The following is a 23,493-nucleotide window of genomic DNA, read 5'->3' on the forward strand; positions in this document are numbered from 1 at the left end:
ATCCCTGCACTCTGGGAGGCGGAGGCGGGTGAATCACATGAGGTCAGGAGTTCGAGACCAGCCTGGCCAGCATGATGAAACGCCGTCTCTACTAAATACAAAAAATTAGCAGGGCGTGGTGGCAGGCACTTGTAATCCCAGCTACTCAGGAGGCTGAGGCAGGAGAATCGCTTGAACCCGGGAAGCAGAGATTGCAGTCAGCCGAGATTGTGCCACTGCACTCCAGCCTGGGCGACAGTGCGAGACTCTGTCTCAAAAAAAAAAAAAAAAAAAAAATTTGTTCTTTTGTAACTGGGTGATTTCACTTAGCATGTCTTCCATTTCATCCATGTTGTAGCATGTCAGAATTTCCTTTTTTGAGGCTGAATAATGTTTCATTGTATGTGTATATCATATTTTGTCTATCTATTCATATGTCAGTAGATATTTAGATTGCTTTTACCTTTTGGCTGTTGTAAATAGTACTGTTTTGAACGTGGGTGTACAAATACCTCTTTGAAACCTGCTTTCAATTATTTTGGATATATGCCCAGAAATGGAATCACTGGATCATAAGCTAATTCCATTTAAGATTTTTCCAGGAATTACCATACTGTTTTCCATAGCTGCACTATTTTACATTTCCATCAGCAATGCACAAAGGTTCCAGTTTTTCCACATCGTCACCAACACTTGTTATTTTTTGGTTTTCTTTATTGCCATCCTAATGGATGTGAAGTGGCACACTGTTTTAATTAATGTAGTTTTACAGTAAATTTGGAAATTGGGCTCACTTAGATTGGGTGTCCAATCTTTTGGTTTACCTGGGCCACACTGGAAGAATAATTGTCTTCAGCCATACATAAAATATACTAACACTAACAACAGCCAATGAGCTTAAAATTGCAACAAAATCTCATATTTCTTGAAACTTTATGAATTTGTGTTGGGCTGCACCCAAAGTCGTCCTGGGCCACATGTGGCCTATGGGTGGCGGGTTGGACAAGCTTGACTTAGATCATTTCCGACCTGTTTCTGCACCTATGTCACCTTTTTTTTTTTTTTTTTGAGACAAAGTCTCGCTCCGTCGCCTAGGTTGGAGTGCAGTGGTACGATCTTGGCTCACTGCAACCTCTGCCTCCTGAGATCAAGCAATTCCTCTGCCTCAGCCTCCAGAGTAGCTGAGACTACAGGCACACGCCACCACACCTGGCTAATTTTTTTGTATTTTTAGTACAGACAGGGTTTCACCATGTTGGCCAGGCTGGTCTCTATCTCCTGACCTTGTGATCTGCCCACGCTGGCCTCCCAAAGTGCTGGGATTACAGGCGTGAGTCACCGCACCCAGCTGTCCATGTCACCTTTTTAAAGTGCAGTCAAACCTTTGGTACTTCCGCACCATCACAGAAGTGCTGTCCTTTGTTAGAGCTTGCCCATTCTACCTCCCAGAGAGTCCAGTGTGTCTATTAGAGGAGCAGACTGTAGGCTGAATTGAGAAGCTAGCGGTCTTGGGTCTGATTTTGCTGACAGTTACAGACTTGAACAGTATGAAATGTACATGCCTTTCTGGAGATGAAATAGTTTGATAAAGCTAACTTTCATACATGGATTCATGAAAGGAAAGGATGGAGACCATTGCCCAGCTTTGTAATTACTGTGTTTTGGACATCAGGCTTCAATGTAAATAGGTTTTAGAGCTCAGGAATGAAATATTTAATTTGGGATGTACTTAAAGTAACTTTAAACCTGGAATTCATTCTTATTTTGACATTCCAGCAATTCTCTTCTTTCTGCCACTGGTTATGTGACCTGAGACAAATCACTTTGATCTCTCTGAAGTTTACTTTCTTCATCTGTAAAATAAATGAGATAAAATATCTCCTTTCTAAGGTCCTGCCTCTCTCAAAGATTATTTTATTGTCTTGTGATTTGAAATTATATTTTAGATGATTTGAAGATAAAGTATGCAATTTGGTCTGTGATTAAGGTGAAGAAACTCCTGGGACAAGGCAGGCCTAGGGCTAGTGTCTACCAAAATGACTGACACCTCCTCCATCTCTTCCAAGAGTAGTAGAAAGTTGGTATCCAAAGAGTTTACAAACTCAGGCTTAATTTGTCCATGATTTATCATGAAGGAGAACCACTGGTAGTACGAATTTTCAGGTAATGATTCTGGGGTTCAGCCTTTTAGAGTGTGATTACGCCAGCAATTAGAACTTCAGGGGATAGGACTCTGGAAAACAATCAGGAATGCTAGTGGGGAAACAGACAAAATAATTTTCTAGAAAACAGAAATGATCGGCTGGGCGCGGTGGCTTATGCCTGTAATCCCAGCACTCTGGGAGGCCGAGGCAGGCGGATCACCTGAGGTCGTGAGTACGAGACCAGCCTGACCAACATGGAGAAACCCCGTCTCTACTAAAAATACAAAAATTAGCCAGGCATGGTGGCGCGTGCCTGTAATCCCAGCTGCTTGGGAGGCTGAGGCAGGAGAATCACTTGAACCTGGGAGGTAGAGGTTGCAGTGAGCTGAAATTGCATCACTGCACTCCGACAGAGCGAGATTCCGTCTCAAAAAAAACCAAAAACAAAACAAAACAAAAAACCAAAAAAAAGAAAAAGAAAAAAGAAAGAGCCAGAGCCCTCAGATAACACATTAGTGCTAACGTAGATTAACATGTGCCCAGTTCTCAACCACGTTATCTCAATCTCACAGCCTCAGGAGGCAGATGCTATTTTCATTATCCTCACTTTAGAGGTGAGGAAACAGAGCTTTCAGAGGTTAAGGGATAGAGCTGGGATTCAAAATGAGTTATCTCTTCACTATTTATATGTATTTTACAGTTGCCCTAGGTTGCAACCCTTGACTGCAAAAAAAGGAGCAGGGACCTGGGCTTCTAATTTTGGATATACTTACAAGAATCTCTTTGCCTCGTCTTTCAGATAAATCTCCAAGAGTGAAAGTTTTTTATAGAATACAGCTAATAAAGTCAGAAAGAATGATAAATTAGAAAATCCTCATTATGTAATCCCTAATGAATTACCAGATCAAAGCTGGGTGGATCATAAGTGAAAGGCTGGTTGGGAACTTGAAAGTCAGGTCACTCCTTATGTGATGCAAAAGCAAGTACTTATCACCTTCTAATATATTCCTGCTAAAAATATTAGAACATGAGTCTGCATGAGCCTCTAGATCTACTAGTTTACAGGAAAAGTGGATGATAGTGGCACATAGTTAACAACACTATAGAGATACAACTGTATGTAGAACACGAGAAAATTCTAGAGTAAACACCTAGTTATTTCAACAAATGAAGAAAAAAAGGAACTATTAAGTATTCTTTAAGTGACTTAAAGGAACATCAACAAAATACAATGTGTGAATCTTATTTGGATTCTGGTTCAGACAAATCAACAAAAAGATATCTGATAACTGAAGAAAATTAAACATCATCTATTATCAGATGATATTAGATAATAATTAGAAATCACTATTCATTTTGTTGGCAATGATAATAGTATTGTTGTTATATACTTTACGGTTAAGTCCTCACAGTTATTCTTGAAAACCAAATGGAATACTTATTACATGAAAACTTCTATACCTCCACATCAGTATTTTATAGAAAAATAAGCTTTATTTCAAAGCAATCTGAAAACAGCAGTCAGGGGGACCACATTTACAAACTGGTAGGAAGGAGCACACATGTCCATTTAGCAAGGTCTCAAGTCAGGAGTCTCACCAATTCCTGCGCAACACCTACTCAGTTTCCTCTTCAGGTTCAAACTAAAAAGTAGACTTGAACATCCCAGTGATGTCTTTGTTATCCAAACATGCTCCAAGTTCAGGAAAGAGGACACCTGGGCTCAACTTATTGAGGGATTTGCTTAATTATTTAAAAAATATTTACATTGAGAATACAGCTAAGTTAGTAGCTTTCTTCACATTTTCACATGTTTTGAAAGAGCCACAGAGGTTTCATTCATGTTTTAACCAGCTGAGTTGGTAAAGACCCTGTCTCCGTTTTGTAAGAGATGGATTACATTCAATCACTCCTCACGACAGCCAAATGGAAAATTATTCTATTGCTTTTGAAAGATTATTCCATTGCTTTTGAAGTGCTGGTTGGACTGGCATCTGCAATGGTAGCCAAATAAATGAGATTTCTATGTAACACATGCTGGTACCTATGGGCAAAAAAACAGGCAAAAATCAGAGGCTTGTTTTTACCAACCATGAACAAAAAACTGGAAAATAATTTACCCACTCTTGTGGAATGGCTCATCCACTGACTGGATGATTCAGTGTTATCAACCTTCTTGTTTAACATATTTAAGGAAAATATAGTCAGATTCTCACCCATTCTCACTGATTACTTTCATAGCTACCATCATTTCTTGCTTGAACTATTGCAGTAGACACCTAGTCTCCCAGATCTATCTTTGCACACCTATTTTATTCTCTACACAACAGCCTGAGAAATCACTGTACAATTTAAATCAAAATCATGTTATATGTCTATTCAAAAACCTTCCAAAGGCTCCCATCTCATTCAGAGTAAAGGTGAGCTGCTCTTGTGTCCTAATAAGGCCCTGCATGATTGGGGCCGCCAGTCCCCCTCTGATCTCATCTCTTATGGCTATACCTTTGTTCACTGAATACTGGCCACAGTGGCCTGGCCTCCTTCCTGTGACTTGAAGATATCCAGCACACTCCTACTAGGGAGCTTTTCCACCTGATGCTTTCTCTGTCTTACTTATCTCACTATGCCTTACTACTGCATAGCTGGCTCCCTTACCCCAGGTCTCTACTCAAATATCACCTTATCAGACATACCATGTATAAAATAGCACTCCTCCCCCCACTTACTCTTATTCTTATTCAAAGCACTTATTATTATGTGCCTATTTATACATTTCCTTATAGATTCTAGAGTCTAGAATGTCAGCTCTGTGAGTGCAGAGCTGGTGTTTGTTTTACTACGGATTTCCCAGAGTCTGAAACAGTGCCTGGTACCAGGAGTACAATTATCCCTTGGTATCCACAGAGGATTGGTTCCAGGACACCTCCCTCCTCCCCTTAGATATCAAAATCCGAGGATGTTCGAGCTCAAGTCCCTTATATAAAATGGCATAGTATTTGTATATAACCTACACACATCCTTTCATGTCATATACTTTAATTAATTAATTTATTTATTGAGACGGAGTCTTGCTCTGTCACCCAGGCTAGAGTGCAGTGGCGTGATCTTGGCCCACTGCAACCTCCACCTCCTGGGTTCAAGCAATTCTCCCGCCTTGGCCTCCCAAGTAGCTGGGATTACAGGCACACACCACCATGCCTGGCTAATTTTTGTATTTGTAGTTTTTAGTAGAGATGGGGTTTTGCCATGTTGGCCAGGCTGGTCTTGAACTCCTGACCTCAGATGATCTGCCTGCCTCAGCCTCCCACAGTGCTGGGATTATAGCCGTGAGCCACCACACCTGGCTCACATACTTTAAATAATCTCTAGATTACTTATAATACCTAATACAATTTAAATGCCATATAAATAGTTGTTATACTGTATTGTTTTTTATTGTTGTGTTGCTATTTTTTATTGTTTTGTGTTCCCCAATATTTTTGAAATGCAATGCAGAACCCATGGATACAGAGGACCAACTGTACTTATAAAATATCTGTTCAACAACTTCAAGAAGGGACGAAACATTTTCATGATCAACATAAGTTTACGGGGGGGGGCGGGGGGCGGGTAGAGTTCTTCACCCAAAAAAAAAAATCAGACAAGGGGTCAGAAAGCATGGCCTGTGCAATTGAAAAACCCCACTAGGAGATTTTGTTAACTTTCTTACCCTTGGGTTGAGAATTACTGTACCAAATGGAACGTTTTGCAACCATTTTTCATATAGAAAAAAGAGAAGGTATTTACTATAAACTTTTAAAAATCAAATTACCAAATGCCAGAATCAGATGTAAAGATTTACCCAAAAACTGATATCTCTACTATTCTATTAAGGTATTCAGTGAGGGACTGTAGGTAATTTTTCTACGGGGTAGGGATTGTGAAACATTTCTTCAGTAACAAAGAAATAATATATTTTTCTATAAGAAATGGGCATAAGGTCGGGCGCGCTGGCTCATGCCTGTAATTCCAACACTTTGGGAGGTCGAGGTGGGTGGATCATCTGAGGTCAGGAGTTTGAGACCAGTCTGGCCAACATGGTGAAACCCCATCTCTACTACAAATATAAAAATTAGCAGGGCATGGTGGCACACGCCTGTAGTCCCAGCTACTGGGAGGCTGAGGCACGAGAATTGCTTGAACCTTGGAGGTGGAGGTTGCAGTGAGCCGAGATTGCACCACTGCACTCCAGCCTGGGTGACAGAGGGAGACTGTCTCAAAAAGAAAAAAAAAAAGAAAAGAAAAAAATGGGCATAATACCTGGACTAGATTCGGAAAAGAGACTCAGACTCTATTTTCTCTCATTTTGGTATCTGCTTAGGGAGTGCATTAAATTATTATGCAGAATTTACCTTTGACTTAACTTGGAAATCCTTTGTTTGTCTTTGTGTGTGTGTCACTAACAGACTGACTGGAAGTTAGAAATGAGAGGGAGCTTAGCAGTCAAATGGCCTGACCCCTTCACTTAACAGAGAAAGGATGAGGCAGGGATCCAAGATCAGAAAGGGGCCATGGCTCTAATCTCCTGAGCCTAGTTTTCTGTGTGCTCCCACCCCCATCCCTGTTGTCATCAGCCGGCATAGCTTTGAGTGAAGGAGGCTTTGCAGTGAGAATAATTCACATTTTGAAGAAAGAGCCACGTCTGACTCCAGGCTCCACAGTGTACTCATTGTATGGTCTTGGGCAGGTTGGCAAACTCTTTGAGCCTCTCTTTCCTCAGTTCAAAGAGGGGCTTAACTGCGATCAATCACCCAAGACTCTTAGTTCGAGAAAGCACCACATCACACAGGCTTCCCCTCTACCCACAGGTCAGGGGCGCGGGGGTGGGGGCACTTACTGGACGCACTCGTTCCCGCGGCCCTTGTTCTGATACTCCACAATACAGCGGATCAGCTGGTCATTCTCCTCAAGGAGCTGAAAGATCAGAGAAAGAAAGGGTCAGTGCAGGCCGGGCGCAGTGGCTCACGCCTGTAATCCCAGCCCTTTGGGAGGCCGAGCTGGGCGGATCACGAGGTCAGGAGTTCGAGACTAGCCTGGCCAACATGGGGAAACCTCATACTAAATACTAAAAATACAAAAATTAGCCGGGCGTGGCGTCGCGCTCCTGTAATCCCAGCTACCCAGGAGGCTGAGGCAGGAGATTGAAGCCGGGAAGCGGAGGTTTCAGTGAACCAAGATGCGCCACTGCACTCCAGCCTGGGCGACAGAGCGCGACTCCGTCTCAAAAAAAGGAGAGAAAGGGTTAGTGCAGTGTGACGTCTGGACGGCGGGGGACCGAACCCCATGCCGGGGTCCTGCCCCGGCGCCTGTGCTGATTTCGTGCCCATCTCACCCCGCACCCCGGCTGCTCAGCACCCTTCACAGTCAGCTGGGAGGCCGCTCACTACAGGATGCTTCTCGCACTCCGCAGCCCCTCGGGATCCCGACTTCTCTCCGCCCGCCCGCCCGCCCGCCCGCGTGGATGCTCACCCGCTGGATAGTCTCTTGATTGACTTCCGCCTTGCCCCTCAGCCAGTCCGGTACGAAGGCCACCGACATCCCGAGGAACCTCCGGAACCACGACCGCCAAGCGACTCGACCCACGATAGGTGGGGGCCTACGCTCTCGAAGTTGATTGGATGCTCCCGCCTACAGGGCGGGGGTCGGAAGGGACGTCATTTGTGACTGGACGCGCATGAGCTATACTCAGCGCTTTCCTCGGTCCCAGCCCCCAGAACGCCGGGGGCGTTTACGTATCCTTTGCGCTTGCGCAGTCTGGAGAGCGAAACTTATGGGTCGGGGCTGGGTCTACTGTTGACCTGCCTGGCGTCAGCACCTCCAGTCTTAGGCTGTGCATGCTTTTTTTTTTGAGATGGAGTCTCGCTCTGTCGCCCAGGCTGGAGTGCAGTGGCGCATCTTGGCTCACTGCAAGCTCCGCCTCCTGGGACTACAGGCGCCCGCCACCACGCCCGGCTAATTTTTTGTATTTTTTTAGTAGAGACGGGATTTCACCATGTTCGCCAGGATGGTCTCAGTCTCCTGACCTCGTGATCCTCTCGCTTCGGCCTCCCAAAGTGCTGGGTGTGCATGCTTAATCTATCTGCAGGAGCGGCTTGCTCGGCGTCACACAGCATGTCTGGAACCCAGATACATGGTTTCAGATCCATTGTCCTCTCTACATCACTCTGTGCCTCCAGGTCTGCATCTGGAGCATGAACATTGGCTATGGCATTGTCTCCTGCCAGGCCAAATCTGCAGGGCCAGGAAAACTCTGGTATTAGCTTTACTCTTTGCTGAAGGAGAAATTCGCGTTTTTCCACATAGCCTAGACTTATTTGGGGCAGGAATAATGCTTATTAGGTTGGCAACCCTAAAAAGCACTGGTATTTTCTCCATTTTACAGATGAGGAAACAGGTTAAGTAACTTGCCCAAGGTTCCTTAGCAAAGCCAGTCTCTGAATACGGGCAGTCTGGCTTTAGAACTCTCACCCTTAACAACCCGGGACTGCCCAGGCACCATACCGCAAAGGTGGCGTGCCGCAAGATGCGAGGAGGAAGCTGGACATACCTTCTTGGGCCACATGGTTACTCCTGGTGACTACTACAACTGAATTGGTTGCAGTCTTCTAGACCAGTGGTCCCCAGCCTTTTTGGCACCAGGAACTGGTTTCGTGGAAGACAATTTTTCTTGTCTTCCACGGGGGTGGGGGTGGTTTTGGTATGAAACTGTTTTACCTCACGTCAGCAGGCATTAGATTCTCATTAGGAGCGCGCAACCTAGATCTCTCGCAAGTCTAGTTCACAATAGGGTTCACGCTCCTGTGAGAATCTAATGCTCCCGCTGATCCTAATGCCCCCGCTGATCTGAGGGGGCAGAATGCTCGGCGGTAGTGCTTATCCGCCCTCTGCTCACCTCCTGCTGTGTGGTACTGGTCGCCTGTTCTAGCCATCCGTGGTGGATGTGGTAACAAGTTTCCTTTTCCCTGGAGTGAGCAGCGGCCACTTCATTTAGGAGGGAGATCTTGGGAACTTACACTCCTAAAAGGGGAGCTCCCTAGAGCTTTATTCCCCTGAGTGGTTGCCCTGATCCTGAGCAAGCTCATCTGCTTTACTGGGCTTTCTCTCCACAATCCCTTTATTTAAACCTGTGAAAAGGCAGCTCTCATCCCATTTCTTTTTTTTTTTTCTTTTTTGTTTTTTCTCTTTTTTTTTGAGACAGAGTCTCTCTCTGTCACCCAGGCTGGAGTGCAGTGGTGTGATCTCGGCTCACTGCAACCTCTGCCTCCCGGATTCAAGCGATTCTCCTGCCTCAGCCTCCTGAGTAGCTGGGATTACAGGTGACTGCCACCACACCCGGCTAATTTTTTTTTGTATCTTTAGTAGAGATGGGGTTTCACCATATTGGTCAGGCTGGTCTTGAACTCCTGACCTCGTGATCTGCTCACGTCGGCCTCCCAAAGTGCTGGGATTACAGGTGTGAGCTACTGTGCCTGGCCTGCTTTCATCCCATTTCACAGAGGGGTAAACCCGGTGAGAGAAGTGAGGTAACACCTGAGCTGGGGCGGACTCAGGGCTTCCTGGTTACCAAGCCTGCACTGTTAACTTCGCATCAGGCTTCCTCCTCAGGAAAATTCCCCAAAGCTTTCAGAGAAACAGAGTGGGCAGAAAAGGAACCATCAGGAGCAGGATGCAGGTCTTGCTTATTTCCACTCAGCCCTATTCCTGTTTAGACAAGTGAGGAATGACAGTAACATGAGGTGGCCCAGACAATAATCCTCCCACCTGTGAAAGCTTCCCTGGGATTATGGGCATGAACCACCATGCCCGGCCTATACTTTTGTTCATAAAGTTTAAGTGACTTGCTTACCAATCTTATGCAAAATTTCATGTAATTTACATAATACTATATAACATAATGCTACATATGGTATGTATATATACACACAAAGATCTGTCCTGGGTATTAAGTATCTTACCTCTAGGCTTTATGTTTATGGCTCTGAAATGGAGGGAACTGGGACATACATGTTTTGAGGAATAAAGTGAAAGGTTTTTGTTGTTGTTGTTGTTTTTTGATACAAAGTCTCACTCTGTTGCCCAAGCTGGAGTGCAATGGTGCAATCTCAGCTCACTGTAACCTCCACCTCCCAGGTTCAAGCAATTCTCCTGCCTCAGCCTCCCGAGTAGTCTGGGACTACAGGCATGCGCCACCATGCCCAGCGAATTTTTTTGTATTTTTAGTAGAGACGGGGTTTCTCTATGTTGGCCAAGCTGGTCTTGAACTCCTGACCTCATGATCTGTCTGCCTCGGCCTCCCAAAGTGCTGGGATTACAGGCGTGAGCCACCGTGTCTGGCCCCGGTTTTTGTTGTTGTTGTTGTTGCTATTGTTGTTTTTGTTTTTGTTTTTTTGAGACAGAGTTTCACTCTTGTTGCCCAGGCTGGAGTGCAATGGTGCAATCTTGGCTCACTGTAACCTCCACCTCCTGGGTTCCAGCAATTCTCCTGCCTCAGCCTCCCAAGTAGCTGGGATTACAGGCATGCACCACCATGCCCAGCTAATTTTGTGTTTTTGGTAGAGATGGGGGTTTTTACCATGTTGGTCAGGCTGGTCTTGAACTCCTGACCTCAGGTGAACCACCCACCTCAGCCTCCCAAAATGCTGAGATTACAGGTGTGAGCCACAGAGCCTGGCCTAAAGCGAAGGTTTTGAGTGAGGTTTATATAAGGATTTGATTTTTTTTTTTTTTTTTGAGACAGAGTCTCGCTCTGTCGCCCAGGCTGGAGTGCTGTGGCACGGTCTCGGCTCACTGCAAGCTCCGCCTCCCAGGTTCATGCCATTCTCCTGCTGCAGCCTCCCGACTAGCTGGGACTACAGGCGCTGGCCATCACGCCCGGCTAATTTTTTGTATTTTTTTTTTTTAGTAGAGACGGGGTTTCACTGTGTTAGCCAGGATGGTCTCGATTTCCTGACCTCGTGATCTGCCTGCCTCGGCCTCCCAAAGTGCTGGGATTACAGGTGTGAGCCACCGTGCCTGGCCTGATTGGTTTTTTAACATCATTAAAGTTTCTATCAGGTAAAAAAAAAATGAGATGGTGTTAGGGTGAGGCAGGTGCTATAGGGGACCAACCTGTTCCAGCATACAGGGAAAGACCTCCAGAAGAAAAGGTTTATAAAGGCAGTATAAAGGCAAAGTGGAGGTTAAGCAGGACACAGGTGTCCAGATTCTGTACTCTCCTAGGAGCAATGGGAGCCATGGATGGTTTTAGGCAGAAGAATGATGAAGCCTGAGATGCATTTAGAGTTTTATTGGCTGTAACATGGTGAAAGTTAGGGAAGATGCCCAGATGAGAAACAAAAAGAACAGTGACAAGGCTGCTACAAGCATGCAGGCCAGAGATAGTGGGAGCAATGAGAAAAGAAGTGTGTGCATTTGAAAGACATTAGAAGTAGACTTGGCAGGCCTTAGTGATCAAGTGCGGAGGGAAAGAAAAGGGAAATTAGGGATGCCTTCTGGGGTTCTGGGTTAAGCAACTGAGAAACTGGTGATGCCTCTTATGGAGGCAGGGAACAGTGGGGGAGATGCTGGACTGGAAATGAAGGTGATAAATTCAGTTGTGGAAATGTACAGTGTGAGGTGATGTCAAACGATGTTGAGGCTTGTGGCTGACTATTTGGGGCTGAAACTCAGGGACAAAGGCTAGGTTGGAGATACAGCTTTGAGAAACATCACTTGTAGAAACTGACTGGAACTATGTAGTGGATAAGACTGCGTAAGGAGAATGTGATAGTTTCTCTTATGGCAGAGGAAAAGAAGCTGCAATGGAGACTGAGGGGAGAAAGAGACTAGAGATATAGGAAGAGGAAAACCAGGAGAGTGGGGGTTATGGCTTTTTTTTTTTTTAAACAGTGACTGAAAAGGACAGACAGGACAGCAATGACAAATGCTGTTGAAAGGTCAAGGAAGGGGTGGGTGCAGTGGCTCACACCTGTAATCCCAGCACTTTGGGAGGCTGAGGTAGGCAGATCACTTGAGGTCAGGAGTTTGAGACCAGCCTGGCTAACATGTTGAAACCCTGTCTCTACTAAAAATACAAAAATTAGGTAGGCATGGTGGCACAGGCCTGTAGTCCCAGCTACTTGGGAGGCTGAGGCTGGAGGATCGCTTGAATCCGGCAGGCAGAGGTTGCAGTAAGCCTCAGTGCCATTGCACTCCAGCCTGGGTGACAGAGAGAGACTCTGTCTCAACAACAACAACAACAACAAAAAAGAACAAGGAAGATAAAGACTAGGTCTTTGAGGAGGGCATTTTCAGTGATACGGTGAAACAGGTATCAGAACTGCAGGGCACTGAGAAATGATGAAAGGTGAAGGTGAAGCAATGAAGTGTTCAAATATAGACCACTTTTTCCATGAGGTTTGGTTGTAAAGGGGAGAGGGGAAAGAAGGTGGTAGCTGGAGGGAGAGGAGTTGTCTGGAGCTAAGGGACATCACTTTGATGGTTGGTCGTTCTTCGGTAACGGAGGTTCCTGGGAGAGCAAGCGGGGGAGGGGGGGTTGAAGAGTGGGAGATCTGGGGAGCATGCAGGATATTTGGAAGTTGATTTTGGCGGAGAGCTGGAGAGAGAGCTGCCTTGGCAAATAGGACCGCTGAAAGGTGTTGAGGACTTAGTTGAAGTTGACAATGTATGTAGCACTGATCTGTGTGGTTGTGAGATTTTGTCCAGCGGCACTTAGAGCCAAGAAGCAGATTCAGAGAAGACAGAAGGTTGGATTCTTCCAGGATTGTAGTGCTGCCAGATGGGTGTTACTATCCTTCTAGTTGTGCCAGAAAGATAACTGTGCAAGGAATATAAGTATATTGGGAAGAATGTGATGGAGGTGATAAACTCTGAACTCTCAGCTGATGGGGAAGGAAGTGAAGACTCGAGGGAGCTTATAAATAAAACAAAGTAGAGGGACAAATGAACTGGAAGTTTCTGCAGGCTAGAGAAACCATGAAAGGAATTCAGAGAATAGCAGAAGGACAGATGAAAGATCAGGTGTCTGCATTTATAACTTCAGAGGTGGAGCTCTTCTGCGGTCCAGGGTGTTACCCTAGGAGTGGAGGGCTGAAGAGGACTGGAAGAGAAAGACTCTGGAGTTGACTGTGAACCTGGAGCCAAAGTGACCAATGATTGGAGATGAGAGCTAGGACATTAGGTACTACATCTCACCCCTGTTGTCCAATCTACCATGGTGCCTGAGCCATACCAGTTGCACCAGTCAGTGGGTGTAAGGTCCTGTTCGAAAGCACTCGCACCACAAGTTTTGAGAGCTCAATTCCCCATATTTGTTTGTTTGCTTTGTTTTGTTTGTTTTTTGAGACGGAGTTTCGCTCTTGTAGGTCAGGCTGGAGTGCAATGGTGCGATCTCAGCTTACTGCAGCCTCCGACTCCCAGGTTCAAGTGATTCTCCTGCCTCAGCCTCCCAAGTAGCTGGGATCACAGATGTCTGCCATCATGCCCGGCTAATTTTTGTAATTTTTCAGTAGAGACGGGGTTTTGCCATGTTGGACAGGCTGGTCCCTGACCTCGTGATCCACCCACCTTGGCCTCACAAAATGCTGGGATTATAGGTGTGAGCCACCACACCTGGCCCCAATTCCCCATATTTGAAGAGCACTTATGCTACAGGGTTTTCAATTGCCTTTACCAACCCCGAATCTCCTGGTTTTTCTCCTTCTTTGTGCCTGTTATGACCTACCCTCACTATCAGAGACTCATTGTGGGCGGGGACTACACAAGGGTATAAATCCCAGGAGGTGGTGAACCCTGGAGGCTATCTTAGACTGTATCACAATTCTCTTCAGTTTTCATTTTGTAATTTTTCTCTGGCTATGTAAGCCCCGCTTCGATTTCCGCCCATATGATGATGACTTTCAAAAGTCTATGTCCAGGCTGGGCGTGGTGGCTCACGCCTGTAATCCCAGCACTTAGGGAGGCCAAGGCGGGCGGATCACTTGAGGCCAGGAGTTCGAGACCAGCCTGGCCAATATGGTGAAACCCCCATCTCTACTAAAAATACAAAAATTAGCTGGGCGTGTCGGCAGATGCCTGTAATCCCAGCTACTTGGGAGGCTGAGGCAGAAGAATCACTTGAGCCTGGGAGGCAGAGGTTGCAGTGAGCCGAGATTGTGCCACTAAACTCCAACCTAGGCCACAGAGTGAGACTCAGCCTCAAAAAAAGTCTGTGTCCAGCCCAGACCTCTACATTGACCTGAAACCTCTATATGCAACTGCTGTGTTGACATCTGTATTAGTCAAGTTTCTCCAGAGAGAAAGAACCAATGTGATATCTATATATCTACAATATAGATCTATATCTATAGATATATGGGAGGGGATTTATTAGGGGAACTGGCTCACATAGTTATGGAGGCTGAGAAATCCCACAATATGCCATCTACAAGCTGGAGAACCAGGGAGGCTGGTAGACTGCTTCAGTTCAAGACTACCCTGTCTTGGACTTGGCCTCAGAACCAGGGAAGCTGAATGGTGTATCTCCCAGTCCAAGGCCCAAGCCGGGAGAACCTGGGGAGCCACTGGTACAAGTCTTGGAGTCCAAAGGCTCAATACTTGCTAAATGAATAAATGGACGGACTCTACTACCTAATCTCCTGGAGTTAGGAGATTAGGGGAACCTGGAGTTCTGATGCCAAGGGCAGAGGAGGGGTGTCCCAACTCCAGAATAGAGAATTTGCCTTTCCTCTGCCTTTTGGTTCTGTTAGATGGTGCCTGCGCATATTGGATGAGGACAGATCTTCCTTACTCATTCCATCGATTTAAATGCCAATATCTTCTGGGAACACCCTCATAGACATACCCAGAAATAATGTTCCCCCAGCTACCTGAGTATCCCTTAACCTAGTCAGGTTGACATCTAAAACTAATCATCGCAAAATCCTAACCAAGTCTCAAAGGTGCCTCAAATTCAACTTGTCTAAGATGGAGCTCAAGATCAATCTTATCTCCTCTTCCAGTGTTCTCCATATCTGTGAATCCCTCCACCATCCATCCATTTATTCAAGGCTGAAGAGTGGCATCATCCTTGAAGCTGCTTCATCGCCCCTTCACATCCAACTCATCACCAAGTCCTATTGATTTTGCTCCTACATTTCTCTGCAGCCTTCTTAGATCTCTTTTTCTTCACTCTCACCCTAGTCCACACTCCAGCTCCATTCTCTCTTGCCCAGATGACTGCACTGGCTTCCAGGCCAGTCCCATTTTGATCTGCACTTTAGCAGCCAAAGTGAGTTTTATAAAATGCAATTTTGATCAGTGTTCTATGGTCCTAAACTTTCCACTATGGCCCGTAAAATCCTACATGGTCCCGCCCCTTCTATTCGCTCTAGTGGATCTCACTCCACTCCTTTATTCTCTAAACTCTGAGTTTCTTTTCTTTTTGTGGTCAAATGTGCACAACCATTTTTAAGTGTGCAGATCTGTGGCATTTGGTACATTCACATTGTTGTGCGATCATCACTACTATCCATTTGCAGAACTATTTCATCTTCTCCAGCTGAAATTCTGTACCTATTAAGCACTAACTTTCCATTCCCCCCTTTCTGGGTTTCTTTTCATCCCTCAAAGGAGCTCTGCTGTCTTCCACAGAGTTCTTATATACATGCTGATCTCTCCATCTGAAACACACTTCCTCTCCCCTTTGCCAAGTTAGCCTCCTGTGATTCCCAACACCAGCCTAGAAGCTTCTGTAAATTCTCCCAAAACCCCTACTCCTCCCTGAAGAGCAGTTTGTATTTATACAGGTGTTTGATTGTTTGAAGGGTGCTCTCACCCTGCCTCCTCTCTTAACATAGTTTTTCGTGTCAGGAATTCCTCGCTTTGTCCACAACCCCTGGCACATAGCAGGTGCTCAGTACTTGCTAAATGAATAAATGGACGGACTCTGCTACCTAATCTCCTTCCAGCCGGTCATCCATCTGTGGGTGCCTCCGCCCCCAGCTTGGGGTGTGTCCCCCTGGGTCGGACTTTGGCGCCCCATCCAGGCTGGCAGTAAGTTGTGCTCTTTGATTTGCCTATCTCGGGCCTCCCGCCCAGCCGCGCGGACCGCAGAACAGACGCCCCGGGCGTATCACTCTGTCACGCGGAGCCTCCCCGCCTCCAGCCGTCAGTCTGGTTGCTAACCCGGCAGGAATCGAGCTTAGATCACGAAGGCTCCTTCTCACCTCTGGACGTAAGAATTACAGGCTTGGACCTCAAACCGCCGCGGTGAGAGCCAGGAGGTGGGAAGAAAGTTGGGAGGCGCGCGCCCCCGTCACACTCCCTCTCCTTTTGGGTCGCAGCCCTTTAAGAACCACTACGTTCGCGCCTTCGCCGGGACGGGGGCCGTGGAGGCGCGCCGGGATTGGTTGGTTTGGGTGCGGGTGTCGCTTAGCAGCAGCGAATTGGGGGGTGGGTAGGGCGGCTCAAGGCTCGCGCACGCGCACGCGCACCACCGCCTACCTGCGCCTGGGCTGCCGGTGACCTGGGCCGGGTCCTCCCGGTCGGCTAAGGTTGCTGAGGAGGCGGCGGGTAGCTGGCAGGCGCCGACTTCCGAAGGCCGCCGTCCGGGCGAGGTGAGGGCTGGCGGGCGGAGGCGGGTGCCGCGGCCCGTTAGCCGAGAGCAGGCGGGTTAGGGTGTGGTGCAGGGCGGGCCCAGAGGTGGAGGCGGCCCAGGGCCCGCCCCGCCCTTAGTCCCGGCCTTGACCATGGGGCTCCCCACGGGGCTTCACTGGGCTTCTTGGAGTCCTCTGTCCCCTTTCTCCCGCCAGCCTGTTCCCGGACCCCGGGGCCACCCAAGGCACGCACCTGCAGGAACCCTGGGCTGACAGATGGGCGCCAAGGGCTTCTCCCAGTTGGAAGAGATGGGGAGTGAGAAGGGGGACGACTGTTTCTTTAACCATTCACGAAGCTCACGTCAGAGCACTGTTTAATCTGAATAGCAAACTTCCCTTAGCATGCCCGTGTTATTAGACTTTAAATATTGGATACACTGAACCAACTTTTCAGAGCACTAGGTGTAGGACGTTCCATTACAGGTTTTGTGTTCATTACAGATTTACACATGTGCCTCCAGAGCCAGAAGGATAAAGCACTCGGGGAAAAATTAGGTTTGTAGAAATAAAAGCCACGGAAGACTATTGCCAGTGTGGAAAGTAATTGGTGAAGTTTGTGACATGGTCAGAAAAAAATACAGCTCAGAACCAACATATAGGGTAATATTTAATTACATTTTGCGGAGAAGAGTTGATCCCACTAATTTTAGTAAAATGAAAAATGGAAGCAACTGGAAATGGTTTAACGTTGCCAGATAGAATTAAATAAACAAATAGAGTTTCCTCTGGAAAGTACATTTTGGACGATGTTAATAGCTCTGATTTAAGTGTTTGTATTTGCAACAGAAGCCATCTTGGAGTCAGTGTTTTTTATTCTTAGAATAACTTAGAAATCAACTAAATTCAAAAAGTAACATGATCATATAGAGAGGACAACCTGACTTCAAGGTAATACAGTGGATAAAGAGCAGTTGTAACAAGTGTAATCTCAGGCTCCTTCCTCTACCAACAGGTCTCTGATTAGCTTATTAGTGCTCTAAGGAGAAGAAATTATTTTAGAGAAAGGGAGTAGCTGTAATTCCCAAGGTTGGATTTGTAGAAGAAGGATGTGGTGGAAAGATCGTAGGCTTTAGAATATTTGAAGTAAGGAAGTCTGGGTTGAATCTGGCTTTACCTCTTGAGCCTTAGAGCTGCAGTTTTCCCACCTATCCAGTGTAGATTATGTCTACCTTATAGTTACAAACATTTAATAACATTATCAGTGTAAAAGGTCCTATCAGGTTTAGTTCCCTACCCCTCTCAGTTCCTAACAAATGACAAAACTGACCTCTACCCTCCTCTTCACTCCATCCCCAAGCAACTTGGAGCCTTAATAGAATCTACAGATTTGGTAACCAGTTCTCAAGTCCTGTGGCTGAAGGTGAATTCAGTAAGGGTAGCACAACTCAGTTTTGTCTTCTGTATTGTGTATTTGAGTTTTCTGTATTCTGTATATACTTTATGGTGAACACTTTGTGTTTGAATATTTGTGTGCCAAATGAAGCCTGTTTTGTCTAAATTCCTGTTTTGCAAGGTGCAGTCATCTCTCTCTTTCTCTCTGTTTTTCTTTTTCTTTCTGTCTCTCTCAGCCTCTCTCTCTCTCAGTGCATGTGATAGGGGCTTGAGGAGGGGTTAAGGGTAAAAGGTGGAAGAAAAAACAGGATCAAGGGTAGCCTGCAGCATAGGCATAAAGTCTTTGTTAATAGAACAGAGATAATCTATGACATGAGCAGTTTATAAACAGATGCTGGGAAGAAGATTTAGGAAATAAGGGAGGCAAATTAAAATATGTTTTTATAAAACCTAGTAACACGGATGCTATGTATTTGGTTACTGCTTCACTCTACTTTTAGACAAATTTCATCTGTATAAACCTTTCTCTTTTTCTCTCCAAGTACAGATTTATTGTGGAAAAGTGTTCAAACTGTAGATCAGAATTATGGCAAGGGATCTGTAAACCTGCATTTCTTGTTTCAGTGAGCAAAAATAAGGCAGCCCTTAGGTCATTCATTCATTTAACTTAGCAGTGTTTACTGAGTGCTTCCAAATATGTACCAGGCAAGGTGGTAGGTTATGACATCCACTGCCTTGTGGAAGGATCTGGTAAGATCTGGAAGACATTCCAGTGTCTCTTTGTATGAACATTCTGAAGCTGCCTTTGTCCTTGTGGAATTGATTTTCTTTTCTTTTCTTTTTTTTTTTTTTGAGACAGGGTCTCACTTTGTTACCCAGGCTGGAGTGTGGTGATGCAGTCACAGCTCACGCAGCCTTGATCTCCTGAGCTCAAGTGATCCTCCCACTTCAGACTCCCAAGTAGCTGGGACCACAGGTGTGTGCCACCATGCCTGGCTTTTTTTTTTTTTTTTTTTTTTTTTTTTGAGAGATGGGGTGTCATTGTGTTGCCCAGGCTGGTCTCAAATTCTTGGACTCAAGCAGTCCTCCCACCTCAGCCTCCCAAAGTGCTGGGATGAAGTATGAGCCACCATGCTCAGCCTGCTTTCCTAGTTTTTTGTTTTGTTTTGTTTTGTTTTTTTTGAGATAGAGTTTTGCTCTTGTTGCCCAGGCTGGAGTGCAATGGCACAATCTTGGCTTACTGCAACCTCCGCCTCCTGGGTTCAAGCGATTCTCCTGCCTCAGCCTTCTGAATAGCTGGGATTACAGGCGTGTACCACCATACCTGGCTAATTTTGTATTTTTAGTAGAGACGGGGTTTCTCCATGTTGGTCAGGCTGTTCTCGAACTCGTGACCTCAGGTGATCCGCCTGCCTCTGCCTCCCAAAGTGCTGGGATTACAGGCATGAGCCACTGCACCAAGCCGCTTTCCTGTTTTAAGTTGAATACTAGTTGTCTTTCAGCAGCTTTATTTCAAAGAGTCCTGAGATTATAGTACCTTCCAGTTTGGAAATGTGATGTAGTAAAGGAGCTATTCACTATAAAGTGTGCCCTTCAGTGTTCATGCATAAAACATCAAAATTACAGTTAATTAGCAGATAAGATATTGGTGGGGATATTTAAAAATTATATTTAAACAAAAAAGTATGAGCATAATTTAAGTAACCAGTACATGAGAATCTTAAGTTAATACTTTTTTCCAGCTTTTATTTTAAGATAATTATAGTTGCAGGAATTTGCAAATATAGTACAGAGAAGTCTCATGTACCCTTCACCTTGTTTTCCCCATTGATTACATATTATATAATTCTAGTACAATAGCAACTCCAGGAAATTGATGTTGGTATAAAGTGTGTGTGTGTGTGTGTGTGTGTGTGTGTGTAGTACTGTCACTTTATCGTGTGTAGATTCCTGTAATCATCACCGCAATCAAGACACAGAATTATTCCATCACCAGATGCCTTTGGCTGTTCATTCATAGTCACACCCATTCCCCTCCTCTCTACCATCCCTAACCTCTGACAACTGTTTATCAGCCCTCCATTTCTATAATTTTGTCATTTCAAGAATGTTACATAAAAGGATGTATATAGTATATAACCTTTTGATACGGGCTTTTTATAACCAAGCATAATGCACTTGACATCCATTCAAGTTGTTCTGTGTACCAGGACCATAGTTTATTCTTCTTCTTTGCCGAGTAGTATTCCATGGAATGAATATACTGCGGTTTGTTTAACCGTTCACTATTTGTAGGACATTTTGGTTGTTTTCAGGTTTGGTTGTTATAAATAAAGCTACAATGAGCAATTGTACAGAGGTTTTTGTGTAGACATAAGTTTTTATTTCTCTGGGATAAATGTCAGGAGTGTGATTGGTAGATTGTACAGTAATTGCATGTTTAGTTTTAAAAGAAACTGCCAAACTGTGTTTTGTTTTTGTCTTTTTTTTTTGAGATGAAATCTCATTCTGTTGCCCAGGCTGGAGTGCAATGGTACAGTCTTGGCTCACTGCAACCTCCGCCTCCCAGGTTCAAGTGATTCCCCTGCCTCAGCCTCCCAAGTAGCTGGGATTACAGGTGCCCACCACCATGCCTAGCTAATTTTTGTATTTTTAGTAGAGATGGGGTTTCACCATGTTGGCCAGGCTGGTCTCGAACCCTTAACCTCAGGTGATCCACTCACCTCAGCCTGCCAAAGTGCTGGGATTACAGGCATGAGCCACTGCGCCTGGCCCAAACTTTTCTAGAGTATACCATTTTACAGTCCAGTAATGCATGAGAGATCCAGTTTCTCTCCATGCTTGCCAGTGTTTGATGCTGTCACTATTTATCATTTTAGCTGTTCTGATGGGTAGGTCATATTATCTCATTGGGGCCTCAAGTTGCATTTTCATAATAGCTCAATATCTTTTCATGCTCTGATTTGCCATCCATATATCCTCTTTGGTGAAATGTCTGTATGTGTGTTTTTCCCATTTTAAAATTGGATTGTTTGTGTTTTTTCACTGTTGAATTTCAAGAGTTCTTTATACATTCTAGGTTTGAGTTGCTTATCAGGTATGTGGCTTACAGGTATTTTCTCCCAGTTTCTAGCTTGTCTTTTCATCCTCTTCACATGGGCTTTCCTAGAGAAACAAAATTGAAAAGCGTTTTATAGTTTTATTTTTCATACTTAAATCTATGATAAACTTTGAGTTAATTTTTATGTAAGATGTGAGGTTGAGGTCAAGGTTCTTTCTTTTTACTCCTGGCACTATTTGTAGAAAAGACTACCCTTCCTCCCTTAAATTACTTTTGCACTTTGTAAAAAATCAGTTAGATATACTTATGTAAGTATATTTTTGGGTTCTGTATTCTGTTTCGTTGATCTATGTCTATTCCTCCAACAATACCACACAATCTTGATTACTACAGCTATATAATAAGTCTTGAAGTAGGATAGCATGGTTTTTCCTATTTTATTCTTTTTTCAGAATTGCTTTAGCTATTTTAGTTTCTTTGCCTTTCCATACGCATTTTAGAATAATCTTATCTATAGCCACAAACTCTCTTGCTTATTTTTTTTTTCAGTAGTTGCATTAAACCTGTATATCAATTTGTGGGAGAACTGACATCTTTGCTTTGTTGACTCTTCCAATCCATAAAACATGATATATCTCCCCATTTATTTAGCACTTTGATTTCAGGAATATTTTGTAGTTTTCAGCATACAAGTTCTGTATATGTTTTGTTAGATTTACATCTAAGTATTTTATTTAAAAAATTATAGCTTTATTGAGATTATTTGTTAGAGTGATTATAAATGGTATTTAAATTTTGGTTTCCATATGTTCATTGTTAGTATATAGAAATATAATTTTTTTTAGATGAAGTATCACTCTGTCCAAAGGACCAACTTTTTGTTTCATTGATTTTTCTCTATTTTTAAAATTTTCCATTTCATTGATTTCTATCCTATTATTTCCTTCCATGTTTGTGATTTAAGTTTATTTTGCTCTTCTTCTAGTTTCTTGACTTGTGAGCTTAAATTATTGTTTTGAGACTTTTCTTCTTTTGGAATGTAAGCATTTAGTGCTGTGGATTTCCCTCTTGGTACTGTTTTAGCTGTGTGCCACAAATTTTGATATATTTTCATTTTCATCTAGTTCAATGTATTTTTTTAATTTCCTTAATTTTTAAAAAATTTCCTTTTTAACTTACGGATTATTTAAAAGTGTGTGTTTAATTTTCAAGTGTTTGGAGGTTTTCATTACCTTTCTATTATTAATTTATAATTTGATTACATTGTGGTCATATAACACACTTTGTATAAATTCTTTTAAATTTATTGAGGTTTGTCTTATAGCCCAGGATATGGTCTATCTTGGTAGACATTCTGTGGTTTCTTGACTTAAACTCCTGTCCTCAGCAATCCTCCCACCTCGGCCTCCCAGAGGGCTGAGATTACAGGTATGAGCCACTGTGTCCAGCCTATTCTGTGGGGTTTTCAAAGGAATTCTTCTGTTGTTGGATGGAATATTATAAATGATGATTATATCCTTTAGTTGATAGTGTTTTTTAGTTCTTTTTTTAAATCTTTGCTGATTTCTGTTTACTTGTCTTATCAATTTTTGAGGTGGAGGTGATTGAAATCTCCAGCTATAACTATGGATTTGTCTATTCCTCCTTTCACTTTATTAGTTTTTGCTTCACTTATTTACATCTTTGAAGTTTGGTGCAAACACATTTAGGATTATTATGCCTTCTTGGTGGACTTATTCTTTTATCATTATGTAATATCCTTCTTTGTTCCTAGACATTTTCTTCGCTCTGAAGTCTATCTGATGATAATATAACTCTTGCTTCTTTTGGTTAATGTTTGCATGCTATATTTTTTCCACCCATTTACTTTCAACCTACCTATATTGTTATACTGGAAATGATTTCATGTAGATAGTATATAATTGGGTCATGTCTTTTATCTACTGTCAGTCTCTGTCTTCAATTGTCATATTTAGACCATTTACACTTAATGTACTCATTGATATATATTAGGGAGTAAGTCTGCCCTTTTTAGTTTTGTGTTTGTTTTGTTTGTTGTTGCTATTGTTGTTATTTCTCCATTTTCTTTTCCTTGACTTCTTGTGGGTAATTTGAACATTTTAAAATAATTACATTTTAGGCCAGGCCTAGTGGCTCATGCCTGTAATCTCAGTACTTTGGGAAGCTGAGATGGGAGGATTGCTTGAGACCAGAAATTCAAGACCAGCTGTGGCAACATAGCAAGATCCTGTCTCTATCAAATATATCTTTTAAAAAAATTAGCTGGGTATAGCGGTACATGTCT

At 44.0% G+C, this 23,493-nt stretch overlaps 2 protein-coding genes across 6 annotated transcripts in view; one reads left to right on the forward strand and one right to left on the reverse strand.

Moving 5' to 3' along the window:
* Positions 1–23,493, forward strand: part of SEC22C (SEC22 homolog C, vesicle trafficking protein) — a 52,783-nt gene that overhangs the window by 2,139 nt on the left and 27,151 nt on the right. Inside the window, exon 1 of one of the 5 annotated variants that reach the window (XM_009239158.4) lies at positions 15,334–16,409. The exons of 2 other annotated variants lie outside the window; for them this stretch is intronic. The gene's annotated coding sequence lies outside the window, so the exon portion shown is untranslated. Of the gene's footprint in view, positions 1–15,333; positions 16,410–16,587; positions 16,757–23,493 lie in introns of those variants that run through there. 2 more of the 5 variants (XM_002813885.6, XM_009239159.3) reach the window with 2 other exon arrangements.
* On the reverse strand, positions 3,598–16,469 carry SS18L2 (SS18 like 2). Its single transcript, XM_054552236.2, has 4 exons — positions 16,367–16,469; positions 7,632–7,790; positions 7,000–7,076; positions 3,598–4,167 (listed from the first exon to the last, which is right to left on the reverse strand). Exons 2-4 carry the CDS (start codon positions 7,698–7,700, stop codon positions 4,080–4,082), a joined length of 234 nt encoding a protein of 77 aa, XP_054408211.1. The 5' UTR covers positions 7,701–7,790; positions 16,367–16,469; the 3' UTR covers positions 3,598–4,079.

Source organism: Pongo abelii, chromosome 2 (assembly GCF_028885655.2).
Source record: "Pongo abelii isolate AG06213 chromosome 2, NHGRI_mPonAbe1-v2.0_pri, whole genome shotgun sequence".
NCBI classification, from domain to species: Eukaryota; Metazoa; Chordata; class Mammalia; order Primates; family Hominidae; genus Pongo; species Pongo abelii.